Source organism: Rhopalosiphum maidis, chromosome 2, assembly GCF_003676215.2.
Source record: "Rhopalosiphum maidis isolate BTI-1 chromosome 2, ASM367621v3, whole genome shotgun sequence".
Taxonomy (NCBI): domain Eukaryota; kingdom Metazoa; phylum Arthropoda; class Insecta; order Hemiptera; family Aphididae; genus Rhopalosiphum; species Rhopalosiphum maidis.
The window spans coordinates 6,986,362-7,007,696 of NC_040878.1; the positions used below are offsets into that span (position 1 = coordinate 6,986,362).

The 21,335-nt window shown below is 24.6% G+C and overlaps 1 protein-coding gene across 1 annotated transcript in view; it reads left to right on the forward strand.

The window, feature by feature from the left end:
- Window positions 1-21,335, forward strand: part of LOC113555262 — a 119,373-nt gene that overhangs the window by 49,611 nt on the left and 48,427 nt on the right. Inside the window, exon 7 of the mRNA XM_026959667.1 lies at window positions 18,786-18,939. Within this exon, the coding sequence (XP_026815468.1) occupies window positions 18,786-18,939 (154 nt within the window). The remainder of the gene's footprint in view (window positions 1-18,785; window positions 18,940-21,335) is intronic.

Consider the following 21,335-nt stretch of genomic DNA (forward strand, 5'->3'; position numbering starts at 1 on the left):
TCAATAGAGTACCATTATCTACTAAAGTAGAGTTACTCTGACGAATCGGGTTGAATTTCTCAGTCAATAGCTTGAGCTTAAGTCTTGGTCGTTCGTTATTACTCTTTATAGTTTCATTGCTATCGTCTTCTAAAGTAGTGTTATTCTGAAGAATTGGATTGAATTTCTCAGTCAATAGCTTGAGCTTAAGTTTTGGTCGTTCGTTATTACTTCTTATAATTTCATTGATAATATCGTCTTCTAAAGTAGTGTTACTTTGACGAAGTGGGGTAAAATGCTCAGCCAATGGTTTTAGTTTTAGTTTTGGTCGTTCGTTATAACTCCTTATTAATTCATTGATAACATCGACTTCTAAAGTAGAGTTACTTTGACGAAGTGAGGTAAAATACTTAGTCAATGGTTTGAGCTTAAGTTTTGGACGTTCGTTATAACTCCTTATTAATTCATTGATAATATTGACTTCTAAAGTAGAGTTACTTGGTCGAAGTGGGATAAACTCCTCAGCCAATGGGTTAAGATAAGGTTTTGGTTGTTCGTTATCACTCCTTATTAATTTATTGATATCGTTTTCTAAATCACAGATAGTTTGACGAATTGGGATGAACTCCTTAGCAAGTGGGTTGAGTTGAAGTTTTAGTTGTTCGTTATCACTCCTTTTCAACAGAGCACAATTATCTTCTAAATTACAGATACTTTGACGAATTGGGATGAACTCCTTAGCAAGTGGGTTGAGCTGAAGTCTTAGTTGTTCGTTATCACTCCTTATCAATCGATTGCTATCGTCTTCCAAAGCGGAATTACTCTGACTAATTGGGGTAAATCCCTTTGCCCAAGTATTGATGTTGATAGTGTGTCGCAAATGAATTTTGTTCATCGATATATTTTTATTCTGTTCTGGTACTGTGTCATCAGCTTGTGTGTCCTCAAGCACTTCTGACATTCCATCCTTAGGTGGTTTCTAAACAACATTTTTATATATTTATATATTAATATATATAATTTATGTCAAATAATGATTTGAATGATTTTGAATGTTGTTTGATAACAACATTATTTAGTAAACTATTTTTTCAATTTATAATGATGATAATAATTCAGGCTGGTTTTAAAATTTTTATCGAAAATAAAAATAAAACTTATTAAAATTTATTGTATTGATGAAAGAAAAAGATATTTTTTTTTGTAGCAATAATAAAATAATCTTGCATTGCGCATCATTTTTAGTCGGTTTTTTTTGGAGAAATTAGATTTATTAATTTTTGATAAAAGTATTGTTTTATCTAATATTACTATAAAAATTAATACTAATTTTTTGGTGCCATCTAATTCGACTTTTTTTTAGAGTTTGGCTAATTGACCAGGAATATGGAGTTTCATAAGAAACGTGATTGATCTTATTTTTGAATACTATCAAGTAGTGGTTTCTGAAAAATACCAGCAGATTGATTAGTCGATTTTATGACTTTATACCCTTTACCAATCAATGTTTTATTGAGAATCAATAAGTTCTTTTCATATAATTGTTTTGTTGTATTGATTATGAAAAGTTATTATGAGTTTGAACCTTTTTGTATTAATTCGAATAAACGTTAATGCCAAAATGTGGATAAAAAGTTACGTTATACTCGATATTAAATTCGTTAATGTATTTTTAATTTATGAATAAAATAAATAAATCAAGTTATAGGTGCAAAATAAAAAGTTTAAACACCTATGTTAACTTTATTTAATGAAAATAAGAATACTATTCTAACGTTGAAATACTTCTTTCATTTTTATATTTTCTTTATAGTTAAACAATAAATACATTATTAATTAATAGATTATTTATTATTAAATATATTTAAAAATATTGTACTACGACAACGATTGAATTAAAACTATCTGAATCTAATGCAGGGTTACAATAAAAAAATAAGATTTTTGAATAATTTCATTTACTCATATAAATTAATATAAAAAATATTTATATCATTATAATGTGTCATTAATGTAAAAAGAAAAACATAAAATAGATTACATACATACAACTACAATACATTACATTTGTAGAAATATAGGTACGCAAGACATTTTCATACAGTAAATCAACAAATATTTCACCCAAAACAAACAAATGGAAATTTCAATGAACTTATTATTATATACATTTTTTACAAACTATATTAATTGTATTTTTTTTTATTTTTTAGTATTTTATGTGTATTTAATTTTTCAAATTTTCAACAGTTATAATCGAACATGGTATTTGATATGTTATATGATAAGAATAGTAAAAGCTATTCTAATCGGAAATTTACGTATAATATTCTAGTACCTAATGATGCGATAACGCAGCTATAGTGGTGGAATGTTTGCGTACACATTGTATACACCAGATAGTAGCTATTACAGTAGTCGTAAAAGCAATGTGGTTGTAAAGATGTGTGCCTGTGGCCACGGAAATATTAACGCATATTGCTACACAGAAAACTAAATATTTCCAAAAACTATTTAATTGATACATTTTTGGATTTTTCTCCATGAGATAGCATATTTACTTACGGAGTACTTGCGTTTGAAAAAAAAAAAAAATCATAAATATTAAAATATCGGTTTAGAAGAACTCCAAATATAGCCGCTCAAAGAAATCGCTTCACATTTTAATAATATAAATAAAGTCATAAAGATATCAAATAGTTAGGATCGAATTAAGGGTGGGGTTGGAAAATGGATACAATAGCCCCGATTGCCAGTTTTATGGGTAACCAAAATTTTGTGGTAGGAATTTTCTTCACTTGTGAAGTTGTGAATTAGTAAAACTTTTAAAATTTAAAATATTTTAATAGGTAACAGTAATAATATAATATATTATATTATTAATGTATTAATATGCTGTTTGAACTTTAAATATTTACTATATTTATTGCAATATAGCTATTATCCTTAATCCTTTTTCCAAATTTATTGTGATTCAATAGACACTAGTTATTTATAATAATACAGCGTATTTTGCTCTTTTATCGTGTGCGGTGTGCCTAGTGTTTACTACAAAGTATAATATTATTAGTCAACAATCTCGAACCATAGCATTTGTAAATGATACCAATATGATTTCTTTCACTACACGGTGCTGTTGTTTATTTATTTATTATTATATTTATAATTTTGTATTATTTTAAGTATCGTTTGCAAAAAAGTTGAGTGGATATCATAATTGTAAATAAACTTAAATAAAATAATAAAACTTAAATGTTATTAACAAATGCAGAAAAAATCATGACAAATGTTGTGAAAAAACCTCAAGTTGAAAGTAAATATACACTATGTAATATAAATTTTACTTACGAATTATAAATTTACAGTTTTATCAGTTATTTTTTATTAGTTACCTATCTATGTATTTATCACTTAATCAGTTCATCACAGTTTTAACATGGCACTACTATAAAGCAAAAAATATGCAAAAATAAATAGTTTAAAATACGTTTAAACCTTCAATTAATAAATCATGTAATATATATTTTTAATATATATGTCTAAAATAAATTAAAATTGAATTTGTATTAAAATTTTATTATTAATCAAGTAATGCAATATTGCCAATATAATGTTAGGAATGGAACATTATGAAGTAGACGTTTGGATGCGAGTAATTTCGGCGAGGGAGTTTTAAATGTTTGAGATTCCCACATAACTTTAACACATCTCCAAAAACATTTTGTTCGATTAAAATTTGATTTGTCGAATATGTATATAAAAGCATCTTGTAAAAAAATTCCACAAACACGATTTTTTAGTAAAGTGGACATTATTTTTGGACTAATACAGCACTTTAAATATCAATTACGAAATAACAACTTGAATATTGTGAATCGTGATAATCTGTCGGATTAAACATCGACCAGCTGCTTTACCTCTTATATTGATTTATATCAATTTCTTTACCTAAACCATATGTTTTTAATTTTTTCTGGATCGTGGTCTCTACTCCCTTTGAAGTAGAAAATTGTAGAAAATTAACAAATTTATTTTTGAGTTATTTAAAAAAAAAACTCATAGCCACCCCATGGATCCCCCGAATAACAATCTTGTTTTGTTATGTAACCCCTTTAAAAAAAGATGTTTTAATTCATCAACATTTGATTTATACATTTATACATGTACTACCCAAATGACACCTAGGTAGGAACTGATTATTATAAATACTTGTGACTGAAATTTTTCAAATATACCTACGTATACCTACGATATGAGTTAGAAACAATTTAATAATCTATATCTACAACCGATACGATTACGCTCCTCGACATTGTTTAGATATAGAACAAAATAAAATATTTTAACTTTATTTTATTTTTAAATATTATGAAAAAATCATATCGTCTATTATTTTTGGCGACCGCAACCCCCAAACCTATCAATCACGACCCACAGGTTGAAAACCACTCATTTAGAGTATTTAATGTTTTTTTGATAATGGTAATGGATAAGCAAATAGAATACACGATAACTAGTTATTAATTAATAAGCCGTAATAATTTATTTTAATTATATAATGTTATAAGTGAATAACAGTAGTATCTTACTAAAATATTAATTATTTACGAAACAAATAGCTATAGTGTGACTTTGACGCGTCACATCTCTTTAGTTTATTTCCCTGTTTACCAAAAAATTTAATTGGGTATAATGTTAGAATATAATTTTATTATTATATAATACTAAATCGAGTTATTATTTATTCATTCATGAAGAATTATTTAAATTTTGTTATTTTTATTAACAATATATTATATTCAAAAATAGAAGTCCCAGAATTACTTGAGGTTAACATTACTTGAGTTTGATTATGATATTCATAAATTTGCAACTCTACAGAGTAGAAGAAAAATTTAGATATACCTATACAAATATTTAATATTATATTATAATATATATCTACATTGATTTTATTAAAATTATTTTTAAATATACGTACAATGTACATACATTAAAAAAATATAATATGAATTTGCATAATTTATAAAGTTTTATTAAATGTATTTTTATTTTGCTCATATTAATAATATATTAATTATTAATATGATTTCATAAAGTACCTTGTTATGTAAAAAAAACAACTTGTATGATTAATTATAAGGAGAGATCAAGTGGCATACACTCAATCGTATCTTTACGGAGGGAGAGGGGCAGCGGACTTCATAAAATTATTAAACAATATTTAAAAAAAAAAAAATTCTACAGATTATTGTAAAACAAATTTTCTTTTCTTTGTTTAAAATCTAAAAGGTTCACGAGGATCTAACTTTTCCATTAGGCCGTAGCAATACACGCATATCCACGGCGTTTTCCGTCGAATTCAAGACTTATTGTATTATATCGGAGTAGTAGTTATACACAACGCATATATATGCGCCGCGGATGAAAACACATTTTGGTGGACGAACGTCGTAATAATAAAAACGCAAATTCTTAATTTCACATTGTTTTAAAATATTAGAATAGGATATACTGGTGACGGAAAATGTCGCATTTTTACCATAATATTTTTTAGATATTGTACATGATTTACGCTGCGGAATACGCTCGGCGGATACGCCTTGTATATGGCTAGTCCGTCGGAAAACGCCGTGTATAGCCCCGGCCTTAGGTAAATGTAAATAATAATGTGTTATATCATGCACATATTATTATTTATTAGTAGTAGGTACCTGAAATAGGTTAACGTTAATTGTGTTCGTGTCTTTTGTATGCAATTCATAAACGCGTCTTTGGCCGACGATTTCATTAATATTGGATTCGATGACTGCCGTCAGATCTAATTCTTCAGGTGTTCTCAGTCCGTCCATTTCTATGAAGACTCCTTAATCTTCGATTATACGTTAAGTACAGTTTGTGCGCTTGATATTGAAAATCAAATAGCAAGTAACAAGTAACAAGAGAAAAAAAATAATTGCAGTTTTATATCAAAATGTCTGTTTTAATCTATTTTTCAATATAGCTTAAAAACACGACCTTTTTCAACAAATAACAATTCACTAATGAATCCTTCTAGACAAATTGTTTATAATCTAAATAATGTTGCTAATAGTTCATGAAAATTGATTATTTTCATTTCAGCCATATAATATAATAGAGAACGTTTATAAAAAATAATAAAAAACATTATTTATTCGGATACTGAATTAATTTTTATTTTCATTCCAGAAAAGTATAATATGCTACATAATCGAGAGACCGCTAGAATGAGTGCGTCTTACTCCATACTCAATACTACAGTAAAACCTATCCCCAATGAACACCTACCAAAAGCGAACGATTTCTTGGTGTCAAGGACATTTTAATTATTTTTCAATGTAAAAACCTCCAAATAGTGGACTTTTATTTAATAAAAATAAATCAGGAATAACAGAATTTTTTACATAAAATCAATGTTTGATAAAATCGAATTTTTTTTTTTATAATCAAAAACCGCGCGTAATACTTGAAATTTTAACAAAATATTTGTGTTACCATTATATCCAACATATGAATTAATTTTCTAAATATTTTATTTTAGAGCCCTTATAAGTTGTTCATTTACCAAAATTTCATATAAAATTATATAAAAATGAATATAAATTAAACACATCCATTATAAATTACAATGATCCACTTGACACTTATTTAGTTTTTTTTTTTATTTCTTTAAAAATAAAACTGGGTATTGTATTGATATTATAGATATTATATATTAAATGTTAACAATATTTTTCGTTTATAGTTTATTTAACTGATTTGTCAATTGTTAAAATACTATAATTAAATTTAACATAGTGCATATTTTTCCTTTAAAACATTTACTTTATACATTTCAAAAATTTACCCCAACTGAATAGCGGACTCTTCCAAATAGCAGACAACATTTCGGTGACCGAGAGTGTCCACTATTCAGAGGTTTCACTGTATATCATTGTTATCTGTGTCGTCGACTGTCTCATTTAACGCAATGACATAATATCAAGAATACAAACCTAACACATCTATTACAGAAACCTACCATTCGATACCACCCAATCCACTTACTTACTTTTTTTAATTTCAAAACACCAGATAATAATATCACTATTTTCATTTAAAAATAATATGGAAGATGACAATCCATCAGTAGTTTCACCGGACACTGGGATTGCAGCTTCAAACAATGATTTTTCTGTTGATCAACTAATACATAAATACATCAATCAACACGCTATCGCCTACATCGATCTCTGGGACAAAAAAAAAAAAGAAAAAATGATAAAAAGAAAAATACGGATTTGCTTTCTTCGTTTCAACAGCAATTTTTAAAAGTTTTGGTTAAATCCCAGAATGAAGATGGTGATGACGATACATTTATTCTTTTTGATTTTATGTTGATACCTATTATATACATAACATATTGTTTAATACATTACAATAGAATATTTCATATTTCTTAATTCTTAACTATATTTCTATAAAGTTTTAAATCTCTGTTTTCCATCATATATTTTAAATAGCTTTTTTCTACGTTTATTTCATTTTCAATATCAGCAGGTACCTATTTACTATCTTTTCAATATAACTTTAAATTGTTTTATTTTGGAATTTTGTAATTGATATTTTTATAGAGTTACTGTTTTTTGTAGACACTTCCATGATAAAATAAATCCATAAAATATTTTAATTATTATATTCATAATTTTTACCTAATGATGCGTTTGTTTTTCATTTACATTTGTGATTATTTTTTAAGTAGGTCCCCATTGCTTTTTACCGATTATAGTAAAACTAAATCTTGAGGAGATTTACCTAACATTATATTATAACGCTAAATACACAATATAAACTATGACGGTATGGTAATAACTAACAATATTCACATTCATAATATTTAGTATGGGAAACAACAAAACGTTTCATAAAAACCGTTCTCAATAGATTATTAAGTAATAAATTAATGCTGGTAGCTAATATAACCATGATTTTATTAATTTCGTGTAGGAGAGTATGGACAGCGACCTATGTCCAGTTGTAATTTATGCCATCACTTTATTTATCGTACTCATATTACAAAAATAAAGAGTATTTGTCTTAAATTAATTTACATACAATTTGTTATTGTGATTTATTATGTCATTAAATGTTTTTGTAAGCTTTTATAGACATTGTTTTTAAATTTTAAAGTACATAAAGAGTTTGCAGGCCATTAAATAATATAACCATTAGAAATATTGGTGTACTATTAGACGTAATTTTGTTCTACGTTCTTTGTACGACGATTTTTGGACATGTTTTTATTTAATAAAAATTTCTCTTTTGTGTATAATAAAATAGTTTCTAGCCATTAAATTACAGGATTTCAAATCACATCGAAGGATTTTTTACGTGGAGTGTACCAACGATTGTAAAACACGTACTAAATTAATCCCTTACACAGAATTAATTTAAAAACTCTAACTTTAATAGTACCTATTAGTTTCATTTTTTTTTTAATTACCAAACATTTTTCCATTAATTATTTATATGAACGTATATATACGATTTTCTAGTACACGTTTTTATGTTTCACGCAAATGCATTTATGTACAAATATAATAAAATACTTAAATAGTACGCACCTGCATATAATAAATTAATATGTAATATAACCAAGCGAGTGATACGTAAGTTTATTTTATATATTTAATATTTTATACTATAAAATTAGTAACTCTTGTTAAAATAATTATGAACGTAATTTTTTGTATTAAACAGAAAAAATAAGCAATAAAAAATTATATTTTTTTTATGTACATCAATAAAACTAAATGCGTCTCACGTAAATGTAAAATGCATGCGAAACGAAAACCTATAGTATTATAAATGTACACACTGTACATATTAATATAATTTCTTTAGGCTTTATGTATAATTTCAGTGTATATATTAGTCACATTGTGTTAGTTTAAATAACGTCCGTCAGATTATTATTATTATTATTATTGATGCAATGCCAAATTAAATTTGGAGTATAATCATTTGTATGCCTATCGAACACTTTGTCATTCTTATCCACTTTAAGGCGTTCGTTATTATCCTTGACGGGTATACGAAAACCATCGCGCGTTTGCGTCCTATGCAATTATGATAAGCTCGCACTAATGACGGCATATAAAATACCATTTTTTTTTGTTCAGTATTTACACCAAACACAGTCTTTGACCAGACTTGCAATTTCCTTGGTTAGTCTTTCCTCAAACCTCAGGCTAGTATGATTTATCATGGTTTTTTTTTTATCAACTGATTGCCTATGTAAATGGAGTACATTTTCGTGAATATTTTTACCGCTGTAGGTATAATTCAAAAAAATAAAAATCAAATTTCTCATTTTAATTTTCACAGCGCGTGTCAAGTTGAGTTGTTTAAAAAAAAAGAAAAAATAAGTTACGAGAAATTTGAGTCGTCTTCGTAACGATCTCTTTTGTGTGCGTTATTATAATACATTCTACACCGACTGAAAATATATATATTCATTTATACAAAAACAAAACAATAATAATTGATGCGGACGTACGCGCGTATCAAGTAATGAGCTGTGTTCTTTTCTTTGTCAAACCAATCGTCAGCTGTTCCCCGTGCCGAGCCGCGTGTACTTGTGTCCATATCATTACCGCTTTTCCGGTGGCTTAATAACACGGATACACCCACGTGTACGCGAGTGCGTTTTTTATTTTTTTTTATACACCGACGGCGAGCACATCTCATTTCTGTATGTTTGAGCTTCGTTATTGTTTTCTTACTTTTTTTTTCTTTTTTTTTTTTCGCGTGTAACCGTTTTGCTATACGATACACCGGTTATTATAACAAAAGAACCGTTTAACGATTTCCCTCTGCAATGGCATATTATAATGACGTGACGAGTGAAGGGAATAATCGGCGAGAAGAGAGAAGAGCAAACAATACTGCTATTAAATGCGCATTCATTCCAGGCTTCAATTCACGGTGTCGATAATAATAAAACGACCTTTTTAAAACAACGTCAATTCCGTTCGGCACATAATAATAATAAAGGGATAAAAATAAATATTCAGACGGCGTGTAAATGAAAAATGTACTGCATCAGGTAGTACATTTTTTTCAATGTTTTCTTTATAATATAATATGATATTTTTATTTCACAAGAGTATTGAATAATATCGATATACTTTTGTACCAACGCTTTTAATTATTGATGTTTAAATTAAATATTTATATATATTTATAAATTCTTCACTGAATATTGTGGAAGATATATGAAATGAAAGTATTGACTTTGGGTGTGGAATTCAATGTGACATTCTGTTGTACTGTCATACTGAAAAAATTTAAAATACTTTCAAGCAAACATTGCTTTTTTAATTGAACAATTTTTGCATATATACATTTTTTAATTATACAGTAAAAACAAAACAAAACAAAAAGTTTAGTTTGTGATTAATTTAAATATTTTGAAACGCATTCATCATAATAATTCTGTCTTAGCTTTGATAACAGGAATATGTTTATTAAAATATAAATATATTTAATATAATATTAATTTTTTTATTTTTACCACGGTTATTTATAGTTTTCCGTATGGTAATTAATGCCACTCAGATTTATATTTATCTTATAAGCAGTTTCGGTTACATCGATTTATATTACAATAATAAACTCTATGGTAGTTTATATTTTGGTCGTGAGTAGAATTTTACAATATTCTTGTTATTTTTATATTAGAAAAATGTTAGTGTTTTATATTTTAACTCAATAATAGAGATCGATAGTGTTTCAAAAGTATAAACTTTCACAACCTACGAGTACCTAATACTTACATTCATTTGCAGTTCTGTAACAAAATATATTCCTCTCAGTGTATTAGATTTTATATATCAATGTACTTTCCTGAATTTTTTTTAACTTTATTTCTCAGACAATTGCTGTAACTTTTAACTGTAGTCGATTAAGTGTAATAATCAGCAATCATTTATCTCTTCCAAATAAAATAGTTGTTTAATTTTGAATACAATTTATTAGCAGGTGCAACATTTATTAGATTTTACACATGGTTTTATAGGTAATTGTAACTGTAGGCTTAAACTGCCACTGATCCAGGCTTGTCGATATGGTGTTAATCCTCAGTATTTGTTAGTTTGTAATTGGTAAAATCCAAATTCGCTTAATTGTTATCGTTAAATAATTAACATTGTCCTAAATTTTCCAGAATCACTAAGACATTTTAAATGATTCTATCCCGCCTCTATTTTTAGTATTCTATTGCTATATCGCGTTTGTACATGATATTTTTATTCACATACATGCCTAATAACGGTAGTTTTATAATGTAACTCGAGGGTCAATGGATTGCTTAATACGATTATATCTATTACTCTATGATCTCTAATTGGTTTTTTTTATTTAATGGATCTAAAAAAAATTATTACGTTAAATAGGTTTTTGAAAATATTGGTTTCTTTTTTTTAACATCTAAAAACAAATAATCTTGGAAATTTTAAATTTTCGCAAAATATTTATATTATTATTTTTTTATACGTGATATAATTCAGACTCTTTTTCACAGCTATAAATAGACTATAGAAAATTAAATTTTTTATGAATGGGTAATAATGCTTAAACATTTAGTACAAAGTTCCTAATAAGTTGGTCATTTACCAATTAAAAAATGTTGAAAATGTGGATAGTCACAATATTTTAGATTCTTAACGGAATGATAAATTGATTTTGCGATAACGTGTTTTTTCATTTTTTGTTCATAAACACGATAAGTCGTCGAATAAAATGCTTCAATTTTTACTTGAAAGATAATTTTGGATAAAAAATTGAATCTAGTTTGTAGTTCAAAGAAGTAAAAATTAAAAATTCTTAGTACTTTTTATATAATTGGGAAAAACGAAAAAAAAAATTAAGGAAAAATGGGAATTTTTATGTATATCTTATATCATAATTAATTATAAATGTTAAAAATAATTGTTTTATAATCATGGTTACCAAAATTTAGAAAGTCTAAATTTTCAGAATTGTTTAGAATCGTTTTTAATTGTATTCAATGGGTTTTTATCATTGAATCCTAATTTAACAAAATCTAATACAGTGATTTACTCAATAATAAATAAATTTTCTTGATACCTATAATGTATGGTAGATTGATACTAACTTCTTTACCTTGTTTTTATCAGTATTTAAAGTTGAAGTGTTGACAAAATATATAGTACTTTTATTTTATTAAAAACTTTTTAGTTTAATAATAATTATAAGCGATAACTAGATCAATTAGTGTAAAATAATTTAAAATTATACAAAACATTACCATATCCAAATTATAATTAAAAATTAATAGTGTTATGAAGATCCAGTAATATAATTCATGGCTTTAGCTCAACAATCTATCTTCCGAAGGTTCTTAACTTCCTATTTTATCAGTAATGATGATGTATTGTACATTTCTTTCCATAACGTTGACTTTAATTTAATTATTATTCCATTCAGAATCCTTTGATTAAATCTTAATTATTTGTATACGTATTTTTAACTTAGCACTTAATTTATTCAAACAATATTTGAGTCTTATTGCAACTCCATTGTATTTGTTATATTCTATGTTGAGCTGTATTCAGTAATACATAATAAAAACAATAATAATTACCTATATGATATTGCAAATTTATTAAAGTTACCGAAGATGTACTTTCACTCTTGCCGAATAATAATCTTTTAAAGTATTTAAATAAAGATATTTAATCATTTTTAAGTACTCAAATATGTATTATAGGTATATGCTTTTGAACAGTACTAGGACGAAGTATCTTAAATACTTTATCAAAGAATTTGTTATAAAATCAAATTATAATTTTCAAATATATTTTCTATTTTCAATATAATAACGTAAAATAAAATTTATCTAAAAAATAGAAGGGCAATAAAAAAATGTAATTTTAATTATATTTTATTGGAATGTAATGATTTTTCTTTAACCATTTAAATTTAAAGTAAACAAATATAAATGATTAATCAGCTAAAAATGTGTTATTTGATTTTTCAAATAATTTTATTTTTATTTTTAATGCTTCTTGAAATTGAGTAAGTGAAGGATTTCAAAAGTGAATATTAAAATTGTCTTATTGACTCAAGTAATACGTATACGTTTCAAGTCTTACATTTGAAATTAAAACCAACTATATAGTACTCTCAATTCTATACTTGACGCAAGTTAAAAAAAAAAATTTGAATTTACCCATAGCCCCCCCCCCCATAGGTATTATAGCAATATAAACTAAAAGCATCTTCATAATTATAATAATAAAAAATACTCTCATAACTTAATCATTTCTGGTTGATATCCATTGTATATAAAAACTAATATTTGCTTAAAAAAAAAAAAACTTTTAAATAATTTCAACTGCAGTATGCAGTACAAATAAAATCCAGGTATCTCTTTTAAGTGTGTATAGTCACATAATATATATATATATATATATATAACTAAGTAAAAGAAACTGAGCTGTTTAAAAAATGTTAATTCAGCTTATAGCCATAGTGAATTTTTACCATCATGCGAACCATTATTTAAAACTGGGTGTTAAATTTATTTATTACCAATTTTTAATTTTGGTTTCAGGCTATAGATTTTTATGGTAAAAAAAAATGTTCATGCAATTGTTTGTATAACTAATATAATATGCTTACATAAAACACAGTTCATTAGTTTTTTCTACTAATTTTTAACTGGCATTTAATTTTTTGATATTTCTTGTTTAATTTTTTTGATCGATAGTGTTGACTTTTAAAATAAACATATTTATATAGTGAGCGAAAACTTAATAAATGTATAAAAGCAAAGTAAATTCTTTATTAAATTATTTAAATATAACAAAGAACCAATTTTTGAGAATCCAGGATGTTTAATGTATCTATTCATTAGTTTTTGTAATAATTATGAACTTTAAAAAAGTAGGAATAATTATAAAACATTAATTTATTGATAATAACTTTCTAATATTTTTTATACACTATGAAATTATTTAATGTACATTTATTTTTAACGTTGTGTCATTATTATTATATAAAATACTTACTAAACTTACAAATTAATACAATTTAATCAAAATTGAACTTATTTAAAGACAAATTCCTAAGAAGGATTATTTTAAGTTAATAGGTAGATATAAAATAAAATAAAATTTATTTAAAAACTTGTTTCGTGATGAATGATGAATGAATAGTTATAAATTAAAGACGTAATGTAAAGAACTTATATAAAAAAAACTGAATAATAATGATTCCATTGTACACACATCCAAGTACTTATGTGACTATTTATTCAAAAATGTAAATTTCCAAGCATAAAATGAACAAAATATGATATTATGTATTAAGTAGCAAGTAACGACTGTAATATTATCATATTTCCTATTCAAGTTGTGCACCGATAAGGGTTTTATTTTTTTTTACGTAATTAATGAATACATTATATCCTAATAATATATTATTTTCTGTACAATAATTTTAATCTATACGCACACAAATTTACAACATATTTTAATTTAAAGATTTGTGATTATTATGTAAGGATATCATCCTTAGATAGGTTGATAGATCGAGTGTCAACAAATATGATTGGAAATTCTGTTTTTTATATTCACACATATAACTATAAAAGTCAATATAGCAAGAAGCTAGCAAAATATCTAGATAGACATGAATTACTAATATGTTGAACACTATGACTCTCTTATAAATTGATATAATATTACTGTGCATTATTCATTCATACTATTTATTATTTATCGACAATAAGTATAATATATTTCAATACACGATGTAACGTAAAATATTCAACATCCTATAGTCAAATATTGTATTAAATAATAAATACAATACAACATGGTCTGTCGATTTTTTAAATCAAACATTCTTTTATTTTGTTTTTATTATATTTTCAGCTCATTCGAAATCAGTCAATTTACAAAAAGAAACACACAATACATCATTAGGTACTTGATAAAAATGAAAACATTGTTGAAGTATCTAATTCTTTTTTTAAGAATTAATCGTAGGTATAGTGTTATTCTACATCGGTTATTATAATCTGTGTGTTTATATTTCTCAGTCAGCAAGCAATCGACGTGACTATACAATATACATACAATGGACTATACTAACTAAACTATAACAAAACTAATTGATTGGCTATGTTTGTGAATACATTTATTAAGAAATATACTAATGGAATATATTATATCAAATTTTAAATAGTATACAAGTATAATATCTAATTGTAAAAATAATATACCACGAAGTATTCAACTTTGAACTTTATACAGAATTAATAAATATTCTGCGCATCTTATATTGAAAGGTTGGGGATATGTTTAGATACTTGAACAAACAACTGAATATATTTTAATGATAATATTAGTTTAAGTAGAGAATGCCACAAAGCGTAGACGCGTGATGCAACGGACTACGATACTATGTCGTTTCAAGAGGACGATAAAATAATATCGCAGTTAAAGGGGTAGAAAATATTATTATTTTATTTTATTTTTGTGTAACTAAACTATAACATGACGACATATTACACATTCAACCCTATTCTCTAGCTTACAGTTTACCTGCTACTGCGGGGCGACGAAAATCCCTTAAGAGATTTAGCTGATAGTATCCAAAATTCTGGTTAAAAAAGGAAACACAATAACAACAATATATAGACTGTCATAACATTTTTTCATTCAACTCAGAAAGCATATTAAGATTTTAAAAAACAGTGTATGGTACTACAACTTTTTGTATTAATATTTTTTCTTATAAATTTACTTTTAATATTATGATATTTTATAAGAGTATCGTCAAAATAAATAAAATGTATGTCATTTATACATATTATTGTTCAGCTGACATATAAATTAATATTTGTATACTTTTAAAAAACTAAAATTATTTTATAGCTTTTATTTCGATAATTAAAATATTCAATCTATTATATCTATGTTTATACAATGAAACCAATTACCTTTACGTAGTTTTAAACATTTTTTTTGTTCTTTAATGTAGGTTTAATAGCAATGGCGAATTGTTACTTCTTTTATGCAAATCACTTTTTATTTCAATAACTATAAAAATTAATATTTACTTTTTAGTATTATTTATTGTTTCGTTTTCTCGTAACTGTAAACATATTCATGAAAAATTAATATCATCAGTAAATAAAAAACTAAAAAAATAAATTATTATTCGTATAGAAACAAAAACTAATTAATAGAATGTTGAATGTGTACCAATTTTAATTAAAAATCACAATAGGTTAATAAATATTTACATTTCTATAAAAAGAATACTAATTTAAATTATAAATATGAATAGAGTAGATGTTAGAAAAAATGCGTGAATTAAGTTTGGGGAAAATGATATTAATAGTAGACTCATTATACAATTTTCAAATAACTGTAAATATACTTCAATAATTATGTAATTTTAACACTGAATACTATTAACCAAATAAATAATAATTAATTTTAGTTTACTTATTATTTTTTTATTAGCAAAAATGTATATTTAATTATTATTATTAATGATAAAAAGTAAATCACTTGTAGTTAAAACACTTCAATAAGTAATACCTTTAATTTTTGTATGGATAGTTTTGATGGTACATCAAATTGAAAAAATACATTACATTATATAATATACATAATTATATAATTTATAATATAGTTATAATATTATATACTATATAGTATAATATAATATAGTTATAATATTATATACTATATAGTTTAATATAATATAGTTATAACATAGTTATTTATACATTTATTTATTGTTTATTAAATGGGCTGAAGCCCAATAAATGATTTATAAAAACGTGTAATAATAATCGGTGAGTTTTAAAATATAGTTAAAATTAAAATTGAGTAACAAATAATGATATAGATAAAAGAAAAACAGTAGAAAAACAATAAAAGTACTATAATTTAATGAGTATAATAGAAAAAATAAAAGTAGTTACTGATAATATTTATTTATATTATTGCAAAAAGACTAAATACAGTTAAAATTGAAAAAAATCAACAGTTATAAACACTTAATTCATCTAAATCGTACTAAGATAACCAAAAGTAAAAATATTGGTTGCTTTAAATTAGAAACCTTATATTTCATTTAGATTCTGAGCAAAGTAAAAAAAAATGTATCATTAAAAATGTATAAATTGTATTGGTCATTTATCACATATATGGGCAGAAGGTATATACTTTAAAAGTTGCATTACTAATGGTTTTTAAATAATTTATTTTTAGAATTTTCTAGTAGCTTTTTTAAATCTTGATAAAAAATATCCAGCTCTCAAATGTTCAATTAAGTTCAGATATGTATTCTGTAGGAAATTTGTATCTTAATCCAGGAATATTTTAATATTTATTGATATATTTTATGTGAATGAAATTATGATCTTATACTTTTACTAAAATATATTTTATATATTATAATAAAATATATATATATCTAAAATTTGATATTATTTTCATCCATTTTTAACCACTAATATCACCAATTTTATAGATTCGGAAATTATTATTATTTTATGAAAAATATATTTGAACGTTTACTGTAGAATAAATGAATTAACAAAATATAATCATTAAGCCTTCTAGGCGTTAGAATTTCGATGAAAATTGATATTTATAGCTTTTCTTATATTATAAAATTAATAAATGATTTTCAACATACTATAATTGTCCATGTATTTCAATAATATCAAAATGTTTCGATAAATGGATCTTTTGTTGTTAAAATATGAAATAATTATATGTTAAAAATTAAGTTTTTATTTACTTTTGTTTGTAATTTAATAAAACTAATAAAAGAGAACAACTTTTTATATGTATAATGTATATGCAATATAATCAGTTATAATATGAGTAATAATAGCATGTTTAGTATGAGAATATGATTATTTGTATAAAAAAAAGCAAACAGATTAAATAGTCTTAATCGTCGATCAGTTAATTAGTAAATTAGTAATTGAATATACATAAAATTAATAATAATTTAAATATCATATATAGTAATTACTGTATAAATTCGATATAGAAATGATAACCTAGTAAAATTAATTAATATCATAGAATAAATATTGAAATACGTATGAAGTATCTTAGAATTATCATGGTTAACTATTGAAACATTTTTTTTTAGAGTACCTAGTTTAAGTATTAATTTTAATATTACTATGAAATATAAAACTATTTAGGTAGATGCTTACTCATAAATTTTAAGTTAATGGAATTGTACAACCATCCAACAGTAGTTATTGCACTAGAGTATGGTTTAGTATTAAAACGTACTAAAAAATGTTAATTTTTCCAAAACACTAATTTATTATTATTCTTTTTTATGATATAAGTTATCGTTGTTAAAAAAAATGATCGGGTATCTTTTAAATATTTCAATAAGGAAAACTTTAATTATTTCATATAATTTTTAATGCCTTTTGGACCAGATTAATACGCATAGCTTAAATATAACCGATTGAAATTCTGTTATACGGCAGGTACAAAACACAATATTTGACATCACAATATTATTGATATTATAATATATTCCGTATGCACTGTCACGGATTATTAAAATCGTATACACAATACGCATGCAATAAATTGGGAGACATTAAATTTACATACTATTATGGATTCCGCGATTATCTCACACGTTGCACATGTATAATAAATATTGCGATGTTATTAAATCGAAATTTTCATTATTATTATTATTGTTATATGTGACAGGTATGTTTGTTGGACGGCGTACCTGCTACGTTACCACGGAAAAACGGGCCATGTGGAACCGGTGCCATTGCCAGGTGCACCATTTAGCCACTATTACGCAACTGACGCCACTGACGAAGGGATTATAATGGAAACCGACATAAGCGTCAAAGAGGTAAGTACGTGCTAATGTTTTCCCCTGTGAAATTAAACGTCTCCCATCGGAATTACCTATTATATGTGTACGGAAGTGATCGTAAATCAGCTTACAGGTTATAGTAACTTTATATACAAGGGGTGGTCCCACAAGTATGATTTATCATTTTGTTTTTTTTTTTTTTTACTCATGGCGAACAATACAGTGTTTGTATACTGTTAAAGAAAAAGAAAATAATGCGATGTGTATAATACGTATTAATATAAAACAAAAATACATCTTGTAAATACACGAAAAACACGATTTGTTGTCTTATAAGACCGTGAAATATGTTTGTTAGTCGTAATTTAACTAATGAATATTAAACGCATCATTTTGAAAAATTTTGTTATCCTATGACACAAACTATATTGTATAATAAAAAAATTAGTTATTACGCGTAAAAAAAAAAAAAAAAACAAAATTTTATAAAACAATACAGAATAAGTATTTTAATGTTTGGTATTTTTTTTTCAATAGTAAAAAATATTAGTTATACTTATGTATTTTTAGAATATTTTTTTGTATAATTAAGTTTTATAAAAGGTTATTAATAAACAGTTATTTGTTTAAAATTAAAAAAAAACAACATTTTTATGAGAAACATATAGTAGATACATATTATGTATATTTTATTATTTATTCAGCCTAATTAACAAATTATCTCCACAAAATACATAAATATTTTAGAAAAGTTAAATAGCTATGAAATTTGTGCGTACAATGTGGATGTTTATTAAGTCTTTAGAGTTGTTTAATTTTATTATAAAAAATAATTGGTTGGAAGATAATATTTTTTATACCTAAGTTATAAGTGACTTGGACAACAAAGTTAAATAAAACAAAAATTAATGGACTACATATTTAAATATATATATATCCTTAATAGATAAGTTTAAGAAATAAATCTGTTGTGTATTTTATATCTATATAAAACTAGAATATATTATATTTATTAGAGAAAATATTTTTTATACCATAAAAGATAATATAGATTAAATAATTATTATTTTAGAATCATGTAGGTACTTAGAAGTGTTCAATATAACAATATTTAATACAATTTTTTATTTTATTTTTATTTTACGCAATAAGCAGATGAACTATGTGTAGAAATTATATTTTAAACCATATTTAATATAAAATCTCTCCACTAAAATACTTAATACACTTGACCCAGAACTTAATAATATAAAATCAAAATTGTTTTTCATTTTCTATTAATAAAGTTTTTGAAAAGAAAAACGGCAGATGAAGAAAAATTCGAATTGTTATACTATTCTATGTTAAGATTTGAAAAGTTTTATATTTATTGATAAAGCATATGATAACTACCCACAATTATTGTATTGTTTATTGTAGAATAATATAGTAAATTCAAATATAATAACATGATATAATCTCAATGCATGAATAATATAATAGCTGTAAGTACTTATTTATTGAAAATGTAAGGAGGGTACTTATAACTTTGTTTTTAATATTACCAAATATCATATAAAGACACTTGAATATTATTTTTCTAACAAACTAAAAAATATAGGTATTGAATACTTCATTTATTGTTTTAAATCAAAAAGATATTCACTTCTATACTATTATTAAAATTATTTTAAGTCACTATATTTTTTTTTATTAACCCATGTGCGATGATATGTATATGGAGTATTATGCGTAATACGTACAATCTGTGGTTTTTTTTCTTTCGATTATTTTTTTTTTCCCGGAAAGTAAAAAAGTTAAAATGGCTTGATATGCATATTCATGACACGCAAACCCACTGACCAATTTGTCTGTAGATGAATACTATGCGTTAGTAATTTATTATAATTTTAGATAAATTGTAATTTAATATATTTCGGTGTTGTATTAAAATAAATATTATGTAGCAGTGAATGGTGATAGCAGCCAAAGTTGTAAAAGAACATAAAAAAATAAAAATAAATATACAAATGTATAATTAAACAAAATAAACAAATAATAAGACTTCCTTATTTATTTTGTTTTTATAATACAAATGATTCATATATCATACTTTATGAAGATATTCCGTTTTGATTTCTCGGAAAACAGCCATTAGAGAGAAATGTGGATTAAAAGGATGTAATTATTTCTGTATAGTATACTTGTTTAACTATGTTTGGATTAACTAAAAGATTAGTTTAGTATAAAATAATATTATGCTTCAAGTAACATAAACTAAAAACAATAACTAAATAGGTATAACTCTTTCACAAAGCCAACACATACACACACTCATACAAATACTTGCTAACACATTTAATTGAAATACATTTCATCATCTTTGTTGAATAAAATTAATTTACTTTTTATATTAATATCATAAATTTTGTAAATCCTTATAAGAACATGAT